At 42.5% G+C, this 24,139-nt stretch overlaps 1 protein-coding gene across 3 annotated transcripts in view; it reads right to left on the bottom strand.

Annotated features, from left to right (window-relative positions):
- The window catches only part of vps13c (vacuolar protein sorting 13 homolog C), a 101,392-nt gene that overhangs the window by 10,602 nt on the left and 66,651 nt on the right, over positions 1-24,139 (bottom strand). For all 3 annotated transcript variants that reach the window (XM_080434799.1, XM_080434800.1, XM_080434801.1), the window contains 27 exons: positions 23,049-23,180; positions 22,313-22,402; positions 21,655-21,810; positions 20,673-20,937; positions 20,053-20,213; positions 19,554-19,675; positions 17,415-17,712; positions 16,607-16,996; positions 16,287-16,391; positions 15,577-15,738; positions 15,349-15,474; positions 14,875-15,008; positions 14,281-14,407; positions 13,495-13,730; positions 11,399-11,543; positions 10,450-10,590; positions 10,041-10,122; positions 9,269-9,338; positions 7,809-7,920; positions 7,228-7,341; positions 6,697-6,833; positions 5,952-6,033; positions 5,569-5,682; positions 5,109-5,184; positions 4,724-4,887; positions 4,054-4,099; positions 3,153-3,276 (listed from right to left, as the gene is read on the bottom strand). In XM_080434799.1, the coding sequence (XP_080290925.1) occupies positions 3,153-3,276; positions 4,054-4,099; positions 4,724-4,887; positions 5,109-5,184; positions 5,569-5,682; positions 5,952-6,033; positions 6,697-6,833; positions 7,228-7,341; positions 7,809-7,920; positions 9,269-9,338; positions 10,041-10,122; positions 10,450-10,590; positions 11,399-11,543; positions 13,495-13,730; positions 14,281-14,407; positions 14,875-15,008; positions 15,349-15,474; positions 15,577-15,738; positions 16,287-16,391; positions 16,607-16,996; positions 17,415-17,712; positions 19,554-19,675; positions 20,053-20,213; positions 20,673-20,937; positions 21,655-21,810; positions 22,313-22,402; positions 23,049-23,180 (3,911 nt within the window). The remainder of the gene's footprint in view (positions 1-3,152; positions 3,277-4,053; positions 4,100-4,723; positions 4,888-5,108; positions 5,185-5,568; positions 5,683-5,951; positions 6,034-6,696; positions 6,834-7,227; positions 7,342-7,808; positions 7,921-9,268; positions 9,339-10,040; positions 10,123-10,449; positions 10,591-11,398; positions 11,544-13,494; positions 13,731-14,280; positions 14,408-14,874; positions 15,009-15,348; positions 15,475-15,576; positions 15,739-16,286; positions 16,392-16,606; positions 16,997-17,414; positions 17,713-19,553; positions 19,676-20,052; positions 20,214-20,672; positions 20,938-21,654; positions 21,811-22,312; positions 22,403-23,048; positions 23,181-24,139) is intronic.

Here is a 24,139-nt window from a genome sequence, read left to right as displayed (position 1 = left end):
GATGCTTGCTGTTAAGTGATGGTGCTCTAGCATCCAGTGCATGGCAGCTGAATTCCCCATTCTGAACAGAACAATGCCAGCCCAAAAATAATGAAACAAAAGTTTCTGCCATTACCAAATCCAAAACAGGGAGGGAGGGGTTTGAGTTGCATTACAATGTGCTGAGTTGCAATATCTCACCTTATATTACCTCTACAGTGAAAGCATGAAACAGTAAGTTTGTCAGGTTACGCAGAATGGACTGGGTATTTTCACTGCATTAATGTATGAATGAGTGTTACTGTGTATGAAACATGGCTCTTCAGTGCATTTGGAGGTCAGTGGAGCTAATGCTTTTCAAAAACTCACCAAGGGGCAGTTTGGCAGTTGGTTTGGGGCAAGATCAGTGGATTGGTGAGGTGAGATGTGGGGATGGAAAGCAAGAGAATGGTGGAGTGGTATGTAAGTTACAGTACCTAATCTGCGTAGCTGCATTTGAAGCCTTTGAGGACCTGACAGTAATTAAGTAATTAGTAATTGTATTATTAATGTAATGGTGTTGCCAGGGTAGACATAAGCAGCTTGTACTCTACTCTATAGTAGAGGATTGTCCACTCTATATGGCTTGTTCGATGGTCCCAAATTTTCAAGTGCTGCTATAACCAAACCACTGATGTCGTGATTGGCTGAGAGGGCACGCAACACGTAACATTTAAAAATTGATCTAAATGTATTTAAAGACATACAGTAGCAGACTTTGCAGACTGTTACCAACAATTGATTTCTATCTAACATTAAAATGTTATGTTGTATGGTCTGTACGTACATTCCAACTCACACATGCAACCTTAACTGAGAGCAGGTCGCAGCATACGTATTTATACTTCATTTCTTCTTAATTAATTTGAGTCTTTATTCAAATGCTATCTTGTTCCTTTTTTATTGTACTGTAAAGCAAATTGTACTGCATTGCAATGTATGAAATGTATTGAACCTTTGACTGACTGGACGATAGTACATTTCTGTTGTAGTTGGTCTGTCTGCTGTAGCAGTCTTTTTGACAACCACTACCGAGTCCTATTTCACTCTAAAAACCTGCTACGATGGTAAAACGGTTAAAGTGGCAGGTGATCTTTCGGTTGAATTGGTGAGTGTGTGAGCTAGTGGACAAAATAGTTTTGTGCTCAGCTGAAACTTTTCAGCTTGGTCAAATGGCCGTGGTTGTACAGTAGAAGCACGCCAAACTTTTTGTGTTCATGGCAGTGCCGTGCGCTCTTTCAGTCAGTCAGCCAGTCCCAGAGGAGAGAACAGATGCATGGCGAGGGGAGCTTTGTTAGATTTGGGTTTTTTCTGATTTACTATTAGCTTTTAACATGGCTGTAGTGTTGCTAATTAAAATGTATTTGGAATTAAATATAATCTTCTCATAACAGCTGCACTAAAAAAGAAGAATACAAAAAAAAGAATGTGCACTTTCAAAACATTTCCGAATATAATTTGGGACAATACACATTATGTAGATTCTCAATATTATAGTAAGATAATATAACATGTCTTGTCAATATATGCCATTATTATTAACATATATTGAAAATCTATAAATGTAAACCAATCAAAAGCAAACATATTGGTGAGTTGAAAATGCTATATCCCTTTTTTTTAAGAATATGCAGGGCTTGTCCAATTACGTAATTGTACAGTAGACAGAAGCTCTGGTCTTTCCTTAGGGTGTAGGCCAGTTTAATCTCACAATGCTGCAGCAAGGGACAAGGGCGTACAGGGAGACAAGGTACATGTAGTACAGTAAGTAGCATAGTTAAAATGATGGATGGGTGAGTTTGGAGAATTAATACAATCTTGTTTTTCCCAGTCCCAGTTATACATGTGCATCATACAGTATGGTAAGTAAGGAGGGAACAATGGATGGTTTCACTCTCAACACAATGCACATAGACTTACCTGTTTCTGGGCTACCTGCAAGGAAAACACATGCCAGCATAGCCTAGCAGACACTAGCAAAACCATGATCAGACAGCTTCCGAAGTTTAATTCAAAGCAGCTCTCCTCAGTTTTACCAATTTAATCCCTCAAGTGAGAGATGCTGTATGCAGAGTGCATATCAAAATCTAGACACCTTCTCACCTTTTCTAGTTGTCATTGCCTTCAGGCCTAAAATGAGAATAGAATGAATACAACTTTTAGGGGGCCCAAGCACCAAAGAGGCTACTGTACACAGTAGACGTGTCCCCTTTTGCTGGGTTAATTTTCTTAAGACAAAAATGTAATACATGAGTATACATTCAGTTCAGTTGCATTCAGCTGTAGCCAGTCAAAGAATAAAGATACAAAATAAAGATATAAAAGGAGTAGAATTATTGTTAGGTAAAGATAAGCAACAGTAATGATCTGAAATGAATACATTATCACTCAAATACCCCCATCACTGTATAGAATGCTAGAAGAAACCCTACTAGTATGTTGAAATATGTTTCAATTTAAATTACTGAGGGAGGGAACCTTGTTGCTCATTAAACTACTTACACCTAATGACTGAGGAGTGCTGTTTTAATGTGCTCAAATACTCACAACTAAACAAACAAATCAACAATCCAAGGTATTAACTTATAAGACAAAAAGTATGAAAACAAAATGGAAACATTAGTCAACTCAGTACACAAGAGTAAAAACACAAAGAGATAGAAAATGGTTATGGCCAGCACACAGAGACACATTAAACACACAACACATTAAGCATAATGTTAAACACTACAGTATGTTGTCACTGTCGGGTGAAAACCTTGTATGTACAAAACCACCTTTTTTAGCTCACCTACAAGCTCACAAGACGTCGCACTTGCATCGTGACCCATTGTGAGCTTGTAGATCTGCTATTTTTATACTTTTGTGTGACACTTTTGTATGATGACATATATATTAATTTACGAAAAAACATAAACATTTGAAACATGGAGATGTGAGGTTTCCGCCCGACAGCAACGATATACAGTAAAAAAAAGAATACATTTACTGAGGTAAACAATAGATTCACACAAAACACTGTGCAAAAGTATTTCTATATAACCACAAAGTGCCAAAATCAAAATGACATTCGTATGTACCGAAATAAAGAAAGCCCGTCAAAAGCACTACAAATTGAATATCCAGCCTCCTACCTCTGAATGCCCTGGAAGGTGCTTGAGGCCATGTCGACGATACCCACTGTCGGCCGGGCTACCGCACCCACCAGACCCTTCCCTAGGCCTTTGAAGAAGCCCGCGGCACCCTCCTTCTTCGCACCTGGAGCAAAACACATTGGGTGATTAGACCAGTGGTTCTCAAACTTAAAAACCTCAAGGACCCCCCTTAACTCTTGACAGTATACAAATGGACCCTAATAGGTCCATTTGGTTCCATTTGTATACTGTCAGAGTTACAGACTTGTAAAGGTCCATTTAGAACCCCCTCAAAGAACCCTGAGGGTCCCTGGGCCCCACTTTGAGAACCACTGGATTAGACATTACTCCGACAATTTGTTTCATAGATTTGAAATACTAGTCAGCAGCCTTAATTCATGTACAAGCTAAGAAAATATTAAGTAGAATTACAATATCTCACAAATGCAATGGTGCTCAAAACCGTTTCCGGTTTGATGACCGGAAACGGAATTATTTGGGATCCGGTTTTGACGATCACGTCCGCCCTCGTTCTACAGACGAAACTGAAACTCAATTCTCTTCCTGTAGTTTTTTCTCCTCGCATTTCACTGTTTAACGTAATCCGCTCTAACTACAACATGGATGCCCCGTTTGACACGTGGTTTTCACTGGGAGATACAGTGGGATGTCGCGGATGTAAACAGACCGTGTACGGCTCAATCTTAAGGATTTTAACAAGATCTATGGCGACATGAAAAAAACAAAAAAACAACAAAAACACCTTGGCACTGGTGAGTACATTATGAGATTAACCTCTGGAGGTCGATGTGTTAACGCTCAAAAAGCATTAACCAGATAAGATGAGGGATTGTGTGTGTGTGTGTGTGTGTGTGTGTGTGTGGGTGTGGGTGAAACATACCCTCCATAGGTTGGGTGACGATACCTGTCACCCCTCCAAGGATACCCTGAGGAGAGACAAGGTGACTGTCAGAGTGACGTGGGAACTCTAAAGGCTTGATTTATACTTGGTCACAATGCATTGTGACCTTGCAGATCGGTAACAACCACTAGATGAGGAATTGCTACCAGGTAAACAATGTTAAAATACTTATTGTTTGCTGGTAGGAATTGTCAGGGTTTTGGATACATTGACCTAAAACAATACATTGAATTTCAGGTAATTGCATTTTTAATATTAATATGCACATGTAGGAGTGGGGGATAAGAAAGGATTGGCCACATTCACCTTTGAAGAGCCAAGCAGTACCCCATTTATTTGACAGACAAAAAAAACACAACAACATCATTCTGTCGCATAAAGAACTACTTCAACACCTTGCGGAGGTGTGTGTAACGGCTTAAAGGTAAACACTACCTAGACTTAAAGGGAAAACTACCTACTGTAGGGAGAACAAATTATGATAAATAATGGGTGAGATCTGTTTAAACGTGTTAACTGCCCTGTGTGTGAATGTCCACTACATATTGGGTGTATGAAAAAGTCACAGAAAGACCCAAGGGAGGTTAAGAAAACAAACTAGCAAGAAGAATAACCAGCAGTCACAAACAATGACTTGAGCTTCTTTTACCTTGAATAAGTCCTTCCCTCCCTTGGCCAGGCTCTCTCCTAAGTCCTTGGGTGGCCGGTTCATCTCCTCACGTCGTTTCTGCTGGTACTCCTTATCCATAGTGATGGCTGCCAGGCCTTTCCCCACTGACCCTGTGATCCTGGACACCATGCCTGCAGCACCACCTAGGGGCCGCAAAATAATATTGCATCAGTTGTGTACAGATAGAGCATCGTTAAATGGCCAATTAATATATATTATGTCAACAATGCACACTACTTTTCCTTTGTAAATGAAAATATTTCTTTCTTGTTTCACTCTTTTACTGAGCATCTTATGTGTGCAACTCGTCACATCGTTAGCTTTAAAAACAAAGTCATGGGACAGAGCATAAATTACGCTTTACCAACTGTGTGACCAAGTAGACTGCGCACTCCGATCGCAAAACCCTCCGCAAACTCCTCTGGTCCCTGCACAGCACCCTGGGAAACACACACAAATAACAAGCTTCAGCATCAGAGCTGAATGAACAACTTGACCATCTGAGTTGCACAACAACCAAGTGCCAAATGAAAGTCCTGCTCACTCATTGCAAGTCATTCTGAATCTCTGCTGAGTGGTTCAAATGTGTGTGTGTGTGTGCGCGCGTGCGTGCGTGCGTGCGTGCGTGCGTGCGTGCGTGCGTGCGTGCGTGCGTGCGTGCGTGCGTGCGTGCGTGCGTGCGTGCGTGCGTGCGTGCGTGCGTGCGTGCGTGCGTGCGTGTGTGCGAGCGCGTGTGTGTGTGCGTGTCAGTGTGTGTGCGTGTTCGTGTGTGTGTGCGTGTGCGTGTGTGTGCGTGTGCGTGTGCGTGTGCGTGTGCGTTCTACCTGGAAAGGCTCGTAGAAGAAGGCCTCTACTCCCTCTGACAGGCCTCGAATCAGTCCAAATGGATTTCCCAGCACATCAAGGCCCAGTACCAGCACATACATCTGCTTCAGGAACTACAGGAAGGTGGGTGGGGCATAATAGCATATAGTAGCTCAGTGATTCTCAAACTTTTACATTTCAAGGAGGCCCAGTTTTAAATGCATTAGGCCACAAACCCCCATTTGATACAAGCTTTATCTCTGGGACCCCAATCTTCACTGTAAAGTCTTCAGTGTTAATGTAACATGCACAAATGGAACCATTTGTGCATGTTACACTCTCAGAGTTCTTGCCCTAATAATGACCATTGTCATCATCATCATCATCATCATCAGGTCAGTACCTGCTCAGAGTAATGTCGGATCACAGCCCACATGAGCTTGTCTCTCCTGTAGAATTGGTATTCCACCTGAAAGAATGCTAATCTGAAAATGGAGAGAGAGGAGAGGATGTTAATGTTTTGAAAATGTTTCTTTTAAGATTAAACTTTGTTGATCCAATTGGAACATTTCTGTATATTTCATCTATTTTTAATGTACCATTTTGATTGAACACTGTATGCCATGCCTTCCCATTTGGGCAAATGTTGTAAAATTTTCTAGCACTATCTTGATGGAGAAGAACGTTGGACTGCGTACCGTAATTACTTTGTTCGTTTTTTAACCAAGTAAAACGTATTTTTGAAACTCGTCACTATTATACTGTATACAGTAATGACTAGCTTGGTTCCAGACCATAGACCCCGCCCACTCTCTGAGTGGGGCTCCTCTTGGCCTGGTGTCATAATGTGAGCCTATGGCTTTTCACGGTAGAAGAAATACCTGTCAAATCAGAGTCGGAGGTGGGGGTGGGTGTAACGACAAGCCAATCAGCGCCACTGGGCATTCTCAAGCTGTGCGACACTAGACTGCGACGTCACATGTAGGCGGATCCTTGGATCTCTTGTGATTGGTTTAGGGAAATGCTAATCCACTCCCCCAAGTAATCGACTACAGTGCAGCCAATTTCAGACTGAAGCTCCACGCAGCTTCAGTCTGATAATCAGGCTAAGTAATGACTGTATTCATGTGTGATTGCAGATGTCTTACTTGAAGATGAGGTCATCCACGTCGGTCAGCGTAGCTCCAATGCTCTTCAGGAGCAGGTTGAGTGACTCGATAGCCACCATCTCCTCCTGGCTGGAGTCGTCTCCGCCCCCCGAACCCAGAGACAGGCTCAGGTGGAGCTGGAAGACAGACAGGAAGGATATTCATCTTTTTTAATTTGACCTTTATTTTAATCTGCAAAAAGAGAATTGCTGACAGTATAACGTCTGACAAGAGATCTAGCAGATATACTGTATCATCTTGCTGAGGTTCAATTAACTTGAATTTCATTATGGGAAAATGGACTTCTAATGCTGAAGACAAACAGTGCTTCATTAACCAACATACAGTATCAGACAGCTGTCCCTTTCTAGTTTTCTTCATTCATCAGAGGTAGTTTTCCATTTTGCATGACAAGAGCACGAGGCTCTGCCTCCTGAATGAATAGACGAGTGTGAAGAAGTGTGTGTGTGTGTGTGTGTGTGTGTGTGAGTGTGAGTGTGAGTGTGAGTGTCTGTGTGTGTGCACATTTACTTTAATAGGTGATATGTGGAAGTGTTCAAAGAAGCTGAGTCCTGAGGCATCAGTCAGCGATGCTTCCATCAACTCTGCTTGTAGCATCTCCAGATCTCTCTGTATCAGCTTAGTCTGTCGGACACACACACAATTTAGGCATTTAGCAGATGCTCTTAATCCAGAGCGATTGACAGTAAGCAAGCATCAAATGCATAGAAATAGTAATCAAGACAAATCTATAATCTGTACATTGAAACTATACACACTATAGGATGCCAGGTCTACAAATGACCTGGCATCTGTCTACATAACATGCAATCTAAGTTACATTTTAGCCTTTTTGCATAAGCCTGCAAGGGCAAGTGCTACGGCAAGTGCACACACACACACACACACACACACACACACACACACACACACACACAAGATAGGATGAAAGGGTCTCAGAATTGTAATCTCCATAATGCATTTTGAGATTAGGCTTCAATTAATTTCTGTTTATCAAGTACAGTGTTTGCGGCATGGTTTACCCAAAGAGTTATCATCATTAGTGTAATGCTCTACTTGTCAGACAGTGTGTGTGAAATGTGAGGGTTCACCTTCTGTTTGTGTGCCTGTGGATCAGCAGCTGGGGTGAATACAGCTAGGACAGCTCCTAAAAAGCCCTGGTCAATTTTCACAGCCATTTCCTGCACCAGGGCCATGAAGTACCTGTGTGGATGGATGCACACACACACATTTGAAATATTTATTTATGTCCACATAATGAGAAGTACAGGATGTACAAAGGACATAAACACTGCCAGTGCAGTCAGATGTAGGGAAAACAGTTAGTTACAAAGCGCATGTAAAGCAGAGCAACGTTACATACAAAACAAAAGATGGCATACTTGTCAAACACAGCGGACAACAATCATGGGTAAAGGAAGCAACGCCTCCTCCAAATTGAGCGGCTTCCTATAATAGCTGATATTGAGCAGTACCTTGCTAATTGTTTAGCCCTCCTTTTGGAGAGGCCGGCCATTTGCAGGCCCCTTACAACCAACTTGTGCACGTGCCCTAGACTACCAAAGATAAAAACCAAAAGTTTACATCTGTAGCCTAGCTGAGAGATGGTCTGCTCTAGCTGATGATATTTTAGCACTTTGGTTAGGAAGGCTTCCTCTAAGCTGTAATCAAAAGTACAGCCGACCTCGAGAATGAACACCTCCCTATGGTTTTCATTAACAACAATGACATCAGGGGTGTTAGCTGAAATGTTAGAGAACACAGAATCATCGTTACACAGGTTAAACATGCTCGGCTTCACAGTAGAATGCTTATACAGCATGATGGAGGACCTGAAAATAGAAGTGACATCTTTAGATATCAAATCCACTATTCTGTCATGCCTACTTATGTAGAGTCCCCTGTATACATGGCACCCATTTAAGATGTGGGACATGGTTTCAGCTATTTGTTCAGGACCATGATGTATACAGTGAGGAGCATGGTTGCCTGGAAACCAGATGGAGAGGTTAAGTTTAGATGGTAAAACCTGCAACCTCGCTTTCAGAGTAAAGATAATAATGCATTCGTCTAAAGCAAAAAAAATTAGCACAGAGTGCGAGACAGAGTGGTCCGCAGCGGGGAGACTTGCAGTCTTCCCTTGCACACACACACACACACACACACACACACACACACACACACACACACACACACACACACACACACACACACACACACACACACACACACACACACACACACACACACACACACACACACAATAATACAGTTAAGAGTATGTCAGATAAAGATGGCGACTGTTATAATGTAATAACCTTATCAATGATTTGGAAAATGTAAGTAGTAACAAAACGATATTAGTACTACAGTATAGGAAATGTTGACTTTTTGCTTGTGACATAACATCATTGTCGATAGGTCTGTGTTGCATAGTTCTTTATAGCAAGAACTTACAGTGATAACCGTGTAACGACGATACATTTCCTCTAATTAAAACACAGGTAAATACACTGGAACATGTGATTATTTAGAAAAAGGTTTTGCTCACTTGAACTGCATGACCTGGCTGTGCTCATTGAACCTGGTGATGATGGAGACATCGATGAAGGGCTTGGGCTCTGTCAACCAATCAATACAAAGAGTTTAATTGAATCTCCACTGCACAAGAATTAATCAAAAATACTGCTTGCAATGGCAGGTAGCCAGAGGGCCAAGCACCACGGGAGAAACTGCTATGTAGAGGATGCATTTAATTTGAATGTAGAAAACACAGTAACACAGTAACACACACACACACACACACACACACACACACACACACACACACACACACACACACACACACACACACACACACACACACACACACACACACACACACACACACACACACACACACACACACACTTAACCACTTTAAGGCATCCCTAGAAAAAATTGCAGATTGCCAAGCTCACAGCACATTGCGTGAGCTTGTAGAGCGGCTGTTTATTAAATTCTTCGAATGGTGAGGTATAGGTTTTAAGTGGTTAAAGTCTGATCTGAAACAACGGGCCAACTTGAACACAATTCCTATAATCTACTCGGATCTTTCAAACTGCAAAAGGCCCCAGAGGGACTGAACGTGACACATTCTAAACTCTAGAATTTGTCTTAACACGCACAAAGGTGATCCGATTCCATTTTAACCATGGTGCCTGCAGAAGGCTAAGCAATTAATTCTGGCTTCCCTGAAGCACAAAGATCAAAATGTACCTCCAATCACACTACGCCTACATTACCTGACATCACTCCTCCTCCTCTCCACAAACTATTTATACCTGAGTCCATGGCAATAGACTTTGGTGGAGGCACAGGATGGAATACGATGGGAAATATGGCACCAGGGAGCTGGTTATCAACCTAGAGGAGACACATACCAAGTTGTTACATCGTTAGCAGGAATAGGAAGTCTAATCATTGCTTGCCAAAAATAATAGATCTACAAGCTAACAATGCGTCTGTGACACGTTGTTAGCTTGTAGTGTGCCGTGTACGTAGTGTGTGTGTGTTTTGAATGAGAGTGAGACAGTCTATGTATGCAAGCAAGCCGAATCAGTACTATATCATCTTTGATTTAATTTCTACACACATGTACTGTGTGTGTGTGTGTGTGTGTGTGTGTGTGTGTGTGTGTGTGTGTGTGTGTGTGTGTTGTGTATGTGTGTGTGGGGGGGGGTTGTGTGTTACCTGTAGCCAGTACAGCTGTGCTCGGAGGCTTCTCTGATGAGGTGATTGTTTGAACTCCACCTGAATTCCCGACCGGAAGTTCCTCCTCACAGGACAGGAAAGGGGCTGCCTCATCACCATGGGGGCCTTCCCAAAGTTCACCTGCCACGCAAGAACACATCAGCCTATTCACTTTCAGTCTACAATCTATCCCAATGTTGAATTTACATGTGACGTACTTGCTCTGCCATTTGGAATTGAATGTCACCAAAACACATTGTTCTCTATTTTGAGTGTAGTAAACTGGTGGTCTCAAGGCCGATTCGGGCAATAAATTAGGAGCATAAATTTGGCTTCAGCTTATACTCAGTGTAGTGTTTTCTTAGAGTTCCACAAATGATGTAATCAGTGGTGAGATTTGGGGCAGCCATAGCTGAATGGGCAGAGAGCCCGCCTGGGAAGCGGAAGTACCCAAGTTCGATTCCCAGCCCCAGCAATGTGTGTGTGTGTCTCTCCCTGAGCAAGACACTTAACGCCTAACTGCTCCCCCCCATGCTCCTTTGTGGGCAGCAATCATCTAGGTGAAGCTGAAAACTACCACAAAAAAGTGGTAGTTGCTGCCTGAGGAAGAGTTACTATACTCGAAACGCATTGCTGAGTAGTCTGTAAGGCTTTGAGCCAATAGTTTGTTCATTTACCAAAACAAAAAGTTGTAAAATGTTTGAAGGTATTAAAACTATTTTTGCATTTTACAATGGTCCTCCTCTATTGTTTTTGCATTGAAGCTCAAAACTTAAATTCCCCCATGGGATCAAATAGGTCTAATTATTATTATAATTTGTGTGTGATAGTGATATTTATACACTAGCATCTAACATGTAGCATGTATAGTCTAGTTAGTATAAAGGGATGTATTCATTATAGTCTAGTATGTGTCTTGTCAGTCACTGGTGGTGGGGTTTTCTCTGACCTCTATGTTAGCGTCCAGCTTGACCCAGTCCGGCTGCCTCTGCTCTGACAGGTGGGTTTGATAGGCTTTCTCCAGCTGGATGATGTTCTTCTGGTTGAAAGGCTTCCAGCGGTTCTTTGGCCTCATCTCCCACACTACACCCGAACTAAGCACACAACATATAGAACAGGTCTGACCACATGCAAGTCATACTAGATGATGTACAGTTACAGTATGTGTGTCTGTATGTGTACTCGAGTTGTACTTATACTGAATCTGTATGAAGGGTAAATGGAACACATTTATCACATCCTGCATCAACCTTTGGGCCAAAGGCAGACTTTATATTAACCACTTAAACCGTATATACTTAGTTGGCCAGGGTCCCCCCAGGGCTCTTTACTTGGTCCACTCTTGTTTTCCGTCTGCACCATATCTCTTTGCCCCAAAATAGTGACACTAGGGTATTTTTATGGTATATTAACACATCGACCGCCAGAGGTTAATCTCATAATGTACTCACCAGTGCCAAGGTGTTTTTGTTGTTTTTTTCATGTCGCCATAGATCTTGTTAAAATCCTTAAGATTGAGCCGTACACGGTCTGTTTACATCCGCAACATCCCACTGTATCTCCCAGTGAAAACCACGTGTCAAACGGGGTATCCATGTTGTAGTTAGAGCGGATTACGTTAAACAGTGAAATGCGAGGAGAAAAAACTACAGGAAGAGAATTGAGTTTCAGTTTCGTCTGTAGAACGAGGGCGGACGTGATCGTCAAAACCGGATCCCAAATAATTCCGTTTCCGGTCATCAAACCGGAAACGGAAGTGGATCAAAAAAATTCCGAAAGTGCACCCGGATACTTTTAGCGCGAAAAGACCGTGGACCGTAGGGCTACGGTCTCGGCGCTTAACAGTTGGATTTAACGGACCGTAGGACTACGTTCTTGGCGGTTAATGTGTTAACTCTTTGACTGCCAGAGTATTTTCATAAAGTACTCCCCCAGTGCCAGCAATTTTCGTGTTTTTTTATTTTTATATTTTGAATTTTTCTCATGAAAATAATTTAAGGACACATAATGTAAAGACCCAGCACAAATCCGCCACTAGGGCGCAGCACATGACAGCTTTGATCATGTCGTTGGGTCTCTCTCACCCTTCTTCATAGATTAGACAAGGAAAAACATGAAAACGGATGTGACGTCCCCCCCATTGTTTTGATCGGCGAAAATTACGTTGTGATATACGACGGCGATGACTGATCGTCACCCAGACCATAGATTATAGAAGAGAAACTGTCCGTTTGTCCGTCATACCGTGTGAAAGACCGTTTATTTACCTATTTTGGACGAAAATGACTGGGGAAAAGAATCAAAAACCGGAAACGGAATCCAGGTCATGAAACCGGATGCAGATGTCCGTGAAGTAAGTGGAACTCGAGAATAACATTGAATATTAAGCAGCATAGCGCAATCAGAGATTAAACAATGAACGCGCGTCCAGCGCGTCGAGCGCGTCGACGGCCAACTGGACAAAGTAGCACTTGACGCGTTATCGCGTCGTCCGCAGTCAAAGAGTTAATATAATAACGGAGAAAAAAATCCCTTTTTTCCCTGTGTTTTACTATGTATTTTTGAGTGTAACATGCTATTTTCAAAGGCGGACAACCGCCGTGAAACCACACAGTGAAACCCTCAGTGATTAGCAACCATCAGGGGATCAATCATACTGGAGATAAATATTCTGTGACTACTTAAAAAGGTACGAGAATCGCAACATCCTGGCAGTGGGACCACACAGCCAGAAATAAGTCTGGCACTTTATCAAAAAAGTAAAAACATTCTAAAAACTCTTAGTTTAGCGTTGGCTTACTTTTATCATGATATGATAATAATATGCGTACGTATTTCTTTACCCTATGTCCTTCACTTTGTTTGCTTTTTAACCTGGTGATGCCGATGTATGCAATATCCGATGTAAGCAATCTCCTCCTTTAAAAACATAGTCTTAGTTTAGCTTCGGTTGACTTTTATCATAATATGATAATTAAAAGAAGTGGGGGCAAAGACATATTATTTATTTGCGCCCCATGTCATTTAATTAGTTAGTTTTTTAACCTGGTGATGCCGATGTATGCAATCTCCTGCCGACTGGTGTTGTTGATGAGCGACAGTCCGAGGGAGTGCAGTGACACGTTCACTTCCTGTTGGAACTGTTCCATTTCCTCGGCCTGGCGAGCCTTGGTCACCACGCCCACGTCCTCGGTGAACAGCAGCACCCGCTGGCGTCCGTCCAGGAAAGACACCCAGTGGATCTGGGACAGGCCGTCATACGCAAACTGACCACACTCGTCCTACATGGAACAGAGGACAGGGAGTGGTACGACACATTATTCATCATTTGTTTCCTTCTTAATATTTACAATGTATTAATCTAACCCATGCATTACTCTGGGTAATTATGCTATTATAGTATAAGAGTATTTTTATTACATTATTAGTAACGTTACAGTGACACTGGTGGATTTTAGATTATAGCAATTATGGCAGTCACTGCAGTCACAAGCGGACACACGTTACATGTACAGTACGTACATTTTGTACAATATTATCCATATTCTATGTTGTGTTTGCGTCATTGTCTGGCATTGTTGAGAGCACCCACAAATAAGTATTTATTTGCACTGTTGCACTGTTTACAACTTCTACATTCATATCATGCAAAACAGTATGTTAATTTAGACAGATCCATGACAGTTAAAACCACTGAAGCCCTACAGTATATCCTTCGCTGCCCGGAGTCCTCCAGGAGTCTATAGTAGGCTCTCTCCTTTTGTCACTGTAAACCAAATATCTTCACCGCAAATCGCCTGTGTATAATCATGTTTTCCGTTTTCAGCCCACCTTGACCAGGCCCAGCTCTCCAGAGTGCTCCATGCAGCTCCAGCTCAGCTTGCGGACCCCTGCTGGGTTGTCCCAAGCAAACCGCTGGGCCTCACCCGGTTTCAGCTCCTGGCTCACTGAAGAACCACTATATGGTTGCATAGACAGACAGACAGACAGATGGAGAAAAACACAGCAGAAGACAGACAAAGCGAGAGTGGCTTTATTTAGAAATAAATGAGAATCAGACCTTCAAGTTACATTGAGTGTACAAAAACATTTAGATCATGGTGGTCCTTCCATGAAATTGACTGAATCCAGGTGAAAGTTATAATGTGGATTGTGAAACAGATTATTCTCCTCTTTCAACATCCCTTAAAACCTATATACTTGGTTGACTGGGGTCCCCCAGGGGTCTATACTTGGTCCCCTCCTTCTTTCCTCTACACCAAATCTCTTTGCCGAAATGTAGCCAATCCACAAGCTCACCTATTATGACATTCCCAGAATGGGGACGCTATGGTTCATGTGGTTAATGCTTTGCACAATCACTGAATAGTAGCCAAAGTATTATCCATTATCTGGCCATAGCCTTGGTATGGTGACCCTACTGACCTCTGTTTGTAATTGATGGTCACCCAGGGAGTGTGGTTGATAATAAGGGCTGGGGCGGCACCCTCATAGTAGTCAATGAAGCTGATGATCGAAGAATGTTCTGCAATGTTCACGTCAACAATGACGCCTCCGTACTGTATAAGAGAGGACAAGGTGAACAAAACTGGTCAAACAACACAAATTGTTACCGTTCACTAGTAAATATGTCACCATCAGGCCAAAATGTTAATTTTGCACAGAAGTTACTGTATCTCAATCTAATCGGTAGATTGCAGGATGAACCCTATTGATTTTGGTGACCCTATGGCCTTTCCTCTAGTCTAGCGCCACCCTTCGGCCAATTGTTCTGTTTGGGTGTAAGGAGCAGCATGTCCTCTGGGCTGCTAGTGGGCCTTTTAGAATCTTTGTCTTGTAATTATTATTAGTGGTGGTGGTGGTAGTAGTAGTAGTACATTAGAAGATATATTGACTGACCGTGCCCATGCCCAGTAAGGTGCCGTTGTCCTGCTTGTCAAAGTAGAAGGCCTTGGAGCTCGATTCAGAGCCCACCACTCGGACACACAGCTTCCCAGTGCTGCTCTCTGGCCACAGCGGCAGACACTGAAACATGGTGGGAAACAAAGCAAAACATGAACTAACCACATTGGAAGAAGATTAAAAACGTGTTTAAGATTCACTGCTACAGTATACTGTAGTTGTTACCTCAGTAGAGGCGATGTAATGCCACTTCTCACAGGTGGAACCTCCATTCTGGACTTCCCCTACCTCCAGCTCATAGGAGGACTTGTTGACCAGAGTGTAAAAGGGACTCATGGTAACAATTCTGGTCAAGTTGAAACTGCTCATCTGGATGCTTAATCCAACCTGCAACACAGAGACTGTTTCTGGGACTGACAGCAAGAGAGCAGGCAGCAAAGCAACACCATTGTATTTGCACAAACTATATATTAGCCTTAATATTGAAAGTGAGTACAGGTCTACCAGACAATTAAACCATTCAATCCGGGAACGCATTTTACGTGTCATTTTAGATTTGAGCTACAGTATAACCATTATTTTAGGGCTTTACTTTGGGCTATTCAGAAAAAGCATATAAGCTCATAGCGCGGGCATGCTATGATTTCTGAAAAATCTTGAAAATCTTTGCAAATCGTTTTTTTTTTTAAACAACATTTTTAACTTAAATCTTTGCTTCTGGAGGTCCCTGGAACAAAATATTTTTTTTTTTACAAATGTTCGCTTTAAAAATATATATATTCAAAGATTTGCACAAAGTTTCCAGATTTTTCAAAAATAGCAGATCTGCAAGCTCATATTGCGGCACTCTATGAGCTTGTATATCTGCTATTTTTGAATACTATAACCTTGCTGTAGTGTTTGTGTGTGTACTGTATGCAAACATAGTTAGTTACCAGGTAGTCCATGTTGTTGGCAGGACACCTCACACATCCATAGCTGCCCACTGTATCCAGAGAGAAGCCTTCAGACCAGGAGCTGGTGGACACACACAGCTGCAACTGGAAGACAAGGCAGAAAAGGCCATGTGAGCAAACAAATGTACCAATCTAATTCATCTTATGCATTGGAGAATAGAGAGAATAGACTCTCTCTAATTATATAATCTCTACCACCATGTGTACAGTAGAAGTGAATACAGGTGAATAGTGTGCGTCTTAGAGCCCTCTTAAGTATATGTTGATCCATTTGAATGAATGGACATCAGGCCTGCTACCTTTTTCTTGTTGAAGTAGTTCTTCTTCTTGAAGGAGAAGAGGACAACGTCCCTGTAGTCAGACGGGTGTTTGACCGCGATGTCCTCTGCCTTGTACTGCAGCACGCGAGACGTCTTGTTGATGATCCAGTAGGGGCTGAAGATGGACAGCACCAGGCAGCCGTGGGCGCGCACCACGTGCACGCTCACGTCCACAGTCAGCTTGGCGTCCGAGCTGCAGGTGAAGCACACGGCGGCGAACTCGGGCATGTCCCAGTTGAGGCGCATGTGACCTTGCCAGTCGCGACCTTGGTACTTGATGAGCGTGAGCTCCATGATCTCGCCACTGACCCGCGCGTTGAGGACGTCAGACGTGCTGCCCTCCTGGAGCTCCTGGAACTCTGCTGACCCCTGGAGGACAAAGACAATCAGACAGTCAAACAATGGGAATGCAGTTGTTGTGATATGAGTTCAATAATTAGTTTCATCAAAGATTTCCTTAGTTTGCACAATTAAAAAAATTACAAAAAAATAATCGATGACTTGATCTCTGTGACTAGAGTCACAGAGATCAAGTCTTTGATTCATTTTCGTTGCGGGACTTTCTGTGTGTGCGCAATGAAATGAATATTGTGAACATGTGAATGTTAGATGTTGAACTTGGGTTGGTTACTCAGTGAGAGGAAGCTGTTGCTTCCCATAAATACAAATACATTCTCATTATTGAGTTGAGAAGAATGAAGCAATATGTTGTGCCAGAAACCCGACAGAATTGCATTTTCTGGTGCTAGACTCCCAAGGCAGCTATACTCAGAGTGTCAGGTCCTACCTCCAGGAGGTACCGGAAGGTGTAGGGCAGCAGGTTGCGCAGGGTGGCTGTGGGGTGAAGGTGAAAGATGTAGGCTGGATCCCAGTCATCTTCGCCCTGATTGGCAATGTAGCACAGGTCGTCAGGCATGGCTACAGCGCTGATCATAAGAGCCAAGAAGCTGCTGTCCACCGGCGGGCACTGAATCTTAGACTTCACTTCTGAACTGCAATGGACCTGCTCTTTCCAGGCAATGCAGGTGGAGGAGGGCCCGTACTGACCTTCCAGATGACCAGCCGGCTGCACGAAGAGCTGGCATCTGGAACAAGAGAAACATAGGATATATAGGCTGAAAGAGCAATTGACCTGGATTCTAAGAGTTGGATCCCTGAACTTTCTTATTATAGCTGATTCCACATAGCTAGTTGACTAGTCGTTGGACTCTTGGTCGAAGAATGAGATGGAATGGATGTCTGCTGATTCCAGAGCTGCCGTGAGGTGCCGTATAGTTGGTTAGACAATATTTGCTGGTAAACATTTGCTTTGGGTTTGGCCCATTTATCCCTACTGGCTAATGATATTCCCCATGCCCGCTTGGAAGTATAGTATAAAGCAGCACATAATATGGAGCAAAGGACATTACATCTATGACCCAGCTGCATGCACGGTAGTTTCACCAATGTACCAGTACACTTGTAATGTACTTCAGTATTATAAGCAACAGAACTGTGTGGTGATTTGTTCCAAAAGTTTAATTCCTTGAATAAAATGAGTGACTAAATTTGTACAAATTATATCAAACTAGACCATACCCGTAGGAGGATATGAGCACCCAAAGTGTGCAGTTTGGCTTATGCGCTGAGAACAGACAGTTTATCAGGGATCGAAAGTGAGTTTGTACTGTGTAGTGCAGTGGTTCTCAAACTTTTTCATGACCCCCATTTGAAAAGATATGCCAGGGACCCCCATAAGAGAAGATTTTTTTACGGCTCTAGCAGTGAATCTCAACCATTTTAATTTCAAGGACCCCCAGTTTGACATGCATTAGGGCTACGGACCCCCATTTAATGGCATTTCTATCCCTTGGACCCCAGTTTATATCGTAAAATGTATGTTAATTTAACTCTGAGAGTGTACAAATGGAACCAAATGGACCGTTAGAGTCCATTTGGTTCCATTTGTACACTCTCAGAGTTACAGACCCATAAGGGTCCATTTGGTGCCTAATCTATCATTTAGCTGGGGACCCCCTGGAACTCCCTCAAGGACCCCTGGGGGTCCCCGGACCCCACTTTGAGAACCAATGGTGTAGTGTGTACACAGACTACACACACACACGCACATCCCGTCGTGGAGGAACAGAACACACACAAACACATTTAAAGATCTAACAGGCGGAGCCGTTCCCCGTTGGCCGTCGCCAACACACACACGCGCGAGCCGTCGCGAGCGTGCACAAACAAACACACACACACACACACACACACACCACGGTACATCCTCATGCGGCCCGTGGCCCGTCGCGAACACACACACGGGCGTCGCGCAAACACAAATAATGTACATTGTGACACGTGCCTCCCCAACGTGCATGCGCACGTGCGTGTCCACGCATACACAGCCGCGGACCCAAGTTGTGGTGCGATCATCTCCCCCCACCCACACACACACACACACACACACACCACGGAGCTCCTATGCAGAATGAACTGTGGCTCCCTGCCTGGCGAGAGTGGGCGGGGTCTATAGTATGGAAGGAGGCTTTGGTGTTGCCATGTTGGCCTATTGTAAGCGGTTTAGGGGCCATATTGGTGGTAGTGTGTTTTGGCGTTGGTTGTGAAAGTGCAGGTGGGTGTGGGGACGCGTTGTGAGCTTGTAGATCGGCTGTTTTCCAAGAGGCAAGGTATATGTGTGAAGGTGCTTCGTTTGGCCTTCTTTTCATGACCTTGCTGCTTGTTTCTCGCGCGAAACCTGGCAACGACACCACGACGCATGCGCAGTTTGATCGGGCACAGACCAAGACACGACCCACGACCCAAGACAGACAGACAGAGGATAGTCAAATTATAGGAGGATGTGGATACTTTGAGTCATTTATAACTGTAACAAAATATTTTTCAACCTAGAGGCCCCAAAAGGCACATACAGTATGTACTATACCTGTAGGTTTCCAAGGTGACGTGAAATTCCTTCTCCGGTTCAGCCACTCCAATCTTTACCAGTCCTCTGGTTGTGGAACAATACTTCAGGATGGTAAATGGAACAGAAAAATGGTTGTTTATCTGAAACCAAAGGAAATCAGAACAAGATATTGAATTTCAGCATGTTTGAAAAGGGAAAATTATTATTGTGTATTACTTTGGTGCATCAAATACTGTACACAGTATATATCAACTACTGTCTACATACTTGTGTAGGAGAATCTATAATATAGATTAATCATTAAAAGGACAGTAAGAAAGCACATATCATGTGCTTTCTTTCTTTAAAATGTTGAATAAAATATAAAAATTACGATTAATGGAAAAAGTAATAGATGGAATGATCATGTAGAAAATAACCGATCATTGCAGGCCTAATATGCATGTCATTAGCTACCACAGGATGCCTGTTATTTCTGTTATTGAGGAGTTTGCACAGGAGTAAATGTAAAGCTAACCTGTAGCGGAGAGCGGATTGTGATGACCTTGTTGCCGTCTGCGGCATCTATCTGCAGCAGCACTGCTACTGCCTCCTGCAACATCGGGCCTCGAATGTTATACAGCCTGCGGCCCGGCTTGTCTATAGCAATGTTGGACATCTCACTGTAGCCAGCGGGCACTGAGATGAAAAAATATATATATATACGAGTCATTATTTAATTTAGAAACATTTATCTCAAAGTGCTACACACACAGCATTTTGAGTTATTAAAAACAGGGAAGATAACAGAATAGAACAGAATAGAATGTCTTTATTTTCATTGTACAATGTCCAACTAAATGTTGTGCAATACCTCAATGGTACCCACAACACAACAGAGGGGTCATATCACACTAAATTGCATTGTACATTGTTCAATGAAAATAAATACATTTTATTCTGTTTTGTCAATTCTTTCAACAACAGAACAAAGAAACAATATTAACCACTTCTTCGCCCGAAGAATAGCAAAAATAGCCGATTGAAGCTTGCAACACGTCGCATTGTGACGCGTTGAGCTTGTAGAAAAACATTTTAAATGTGAAAAATGTAGCCTATAATGAGTCATAACATGGCCAAAATAGGGACGCCACTGACCAATGGTGAGGTTGAACAGGCAGCTCTCCTGGCTCTGCAGTATTGAAAGCTTTCCCCGGGACGAAGTTTTGTACCCCGCGTTTTCCAGGCCCACACTCTGGCCTACGGCCACCTCGTGCAGTTTCCCCTGTGTGGGTGAATCTATTCTCCGCAGGCTGCCGCTGTGCTGCACAATGAGGGGGATGCCCAGCGCGTTGCAGAGGGTGAAGGGGGCCTTCTCCTTCAGAGAGTGGTCAAAGGTGGAGGCAGTGCCCTCAGAGAAAGCCTGATGAAAAAGAACCAAATGTCATTAAAAGGATCATCAGGAAACTAAATAATAAAGTGATAGGTGTCAGAGTCTCAAACATGATCTTATAAGCCCTTATTTTGTTATCTCCAGACTGTATGTGCAAATGAATAACTCCCTTAAGAAAACCCTTCCTTAAACCTGACTTAACCAGCATCTTGTGGATAGAGTGCCCACCCTGAGATTGGGAAGTCAAGCGACTCATACCAAAGACTATAACAATTATACCCAATGCCTCCCTGCTTGGCAGTCAGCATGAAGAGTTGCATTGGAGGTAAGTCCCTGAGATGTTATACTAGCATCATGTCCAGGGAGTGTAGTTATCCCCTCAACTCAATAATAGACTCCTGACCTATGGGCCACATGATAAGGCTACTAGTGGTGCAGGATTAGAATGAAGAGAGGAAATAAACCGGTTTTCTGCTGCAGTGGATGGTAAATCCCTAAAGTGGCCATTACTGATGTTCACTATTTACCAGCTGTTTAAAATAAAAGTACCACTAAAGGATGACTTGTGCCCTTTTAAAATAGAACAGATTAACTAAAACTAATATGACCACCAAATCATATTTCGTTTTTTTCTGTCAAAGTGTCTGGCAGAGTCGAAATTTAAATCCATTTGATTGGTGACTGCCGTTTTTTCCCATCACAATAATGTTACTACAGTATGTGTGAAGTATGAGAATAGAGCTGTACCTTGGCCAGGTTGGTGAAGACGTGAAGGCAGGACTGGGAGATGGTGATGTTCATGGTGTCTTTGGAGCAGACGTTGATGGCAGTGCGAGGTTCCGGAATATTAACGAAGTCATCACCGGGCATGGGGCTTTTATCTTGAACCGGATTGTTCTTCATCTTCATGATGGGAGCAAGTCAAAGACATTTTAGTCAGTATTAACCAAAATGACAAGTGTAAACTAGGGCTGTCACTATTATGAAATTTGACATGACGATTAATTGTCACTGTTGACAAATTGTATTTTTGTCGTAAAACGCTGGAACACATGAATGGAAATTACATTTCCGTTTGGCTTTTAGGCTTTGAAGTTGCACAGGGGCGGATGTGACAAATAACTTAAATATACAAAGAAATGACTGATATAATAATGTTATACTTTCAAAAACATGTCACGAAGTGACAAGCTTGTAGATCTGCCGTTTCTGCTATTTTTGGAAAAAGTTTGAAAATGTATGAACATTTTTCAACATGGAAACGATTATGACGATTATGCTAAATAATTGCGATTATCTCAAATAATCGCGATTAAACGATTAAGTAATAATTGTGACATGCCCAGTGTAAACCATAATGCATAATAGAGTTGAAGCCGCTGTGTAATAGTAGACTGTACTGTACCTCTACTTTGAGGTTCCACATGCGTCTGCCGTTGTCCACTCTCTCTATGAGAGGCTCCCACACAGCATGCATCTCATTAAAGTAGTTCACCTGTACAACAACATGAATTATTATTATTATTATTATTATAGTACTGTTCCTGGGCACTTACATGCGTTATTGTACAGTGGGTTTTCAACTTCCTCACGGCACAGTTTGAGAACCACTGTTATTGTAGATATATTAGGATTCAAACCGGGAACGCATCAGTGTAACCATTTTATACATTATTTTATACTTTGGCAATACAAAAATAGCAGATATACAAGCTCATAGCGTGGCACAGAGTGCCGCGCTACGATCTTGTAGATCTACAAATATTAGCTTCTGGGGGGGGGGGGCCCTGGAACAAAATATTTTGAGATGGGGGGTCCACAGCCAAATACATATCATTTTGGGGGTCCTTGACATGAAAAAGTTTGAGAACCACTGATTATAGCAACATTTTTTCAAAAAAACTGATAGATTTTAGACTCAAAGATTTGAGTTAAAAATGTTAAATAAATATATTCAAATATTTGCACACATTTTCATGATAAAAAAAAAAAAAAAAAAGCAGATCTACTGTACAAGCTAGCACTCGTGCCACGCTATGAGCTTGTATATCTGCTATTTTTTGAACACCCAAAGAAATCTTAAAATGACAGATGCGTTCCCGATCTTAATGGGATAAGAACCCCACCACCACCCACATCACCTCCAGAGTCAGGTCAGCCGTTAAGTTGAGCAGGGAGGACCAGTTCTTCGCTGAACCTCTGAAAGACGACTCAGCCAGGAGCAGTGGCACCGTTCTGTGGCCCAGCCCTGACTCCAGAGTCACCTGCACCACCTGCAAGACAGATAAGGTACAGTGGGCTCGCACGGAGCACTGTGGTCTGTGTACTAACTGGCTGAGCCACTAGGCACCCAATAACCCTCCATGTGCTCCAAGTATTTTGGGTACCTCCGTGTGAGATTATCAAAAATGTTCCAGATCAATTTACAGTTATCTTTTGCCTCATTCATTCATTATTAAGATAAAAACAAGATTTACTTTACTTGTTCTGGGGTGTTAAAAGGATAGTTCACCCAAATAATTACTTATTTTCTATTACACACCCCATGAAGCCTTGAATTCATGGCGATTGTTTTTGTGTTTGTCCCATTACTAAACCATTAATTTAATTACCGGCGGAGTCTCCAGTAGAGTCTCCTCCACCGTTAATCAAATTATTATCTTAGGAATGCGACAAAAACAAAAAAAAATCTACGAATTCAATGCTTCATGGGGTGAGTAATTGATAGAAAAAAAGTCATTTTGGGGTGAACTATCCCTTTAACCTGTAGTCCAGGGGCCAACACTGATATTTTCACAAATTGGTACCACCTAAGGTGACCGTAAAGTTTTTGTATTTTTGTCTTCCTACATGTCTCTAGTTTATATTTTGGTATGATAGCCCTTCCAATCTTGTAGCTTAATGGCAGTTATCACTACCTACCGGCTAATGTATCCGGTAGGAGACACAAAGTAGAATCTTTGTGTCGCCTACCCCGGGCATCAAATTATTGCGACAAAAACCAAAATATATCCATGTATTCAAGGCTTCATGGGGTGTGCAATTGATAACTTCTCAGATTTTTGGTGTTTGCAAAAAGACTGCTTTCCATAAGCTTGTAAAAGTTGACCCTCCTTCGGTCTAGGGTGGTCATAGCTGAATGGGTAGAGAGTCCCCCTGGGAAACTTAAAGGAGGAGATCACCCAAAAAATGATTTATTTTCTATGCAACCTATGTAGAAGTATTGTAAACA

Source organism: Gymnoscopelus braueri, assembly GCF_963280865.1.
Source record: "Gymnoscopelus braueri genome assembly, chromosome: 1".
Classification (NCBI taxonomy): domain Eukaryota; kingdom Metazoa; phylum Chordata; class Actinopteri; order Myctophiformes; family Myctophidae; genus Gymnoscopelus; species Gymnoscopelus braueri.
Note: the sequence above shows the minus strand (reverse complement) of the source record. Positions and strands in the feature narration are given on the sequence as shown.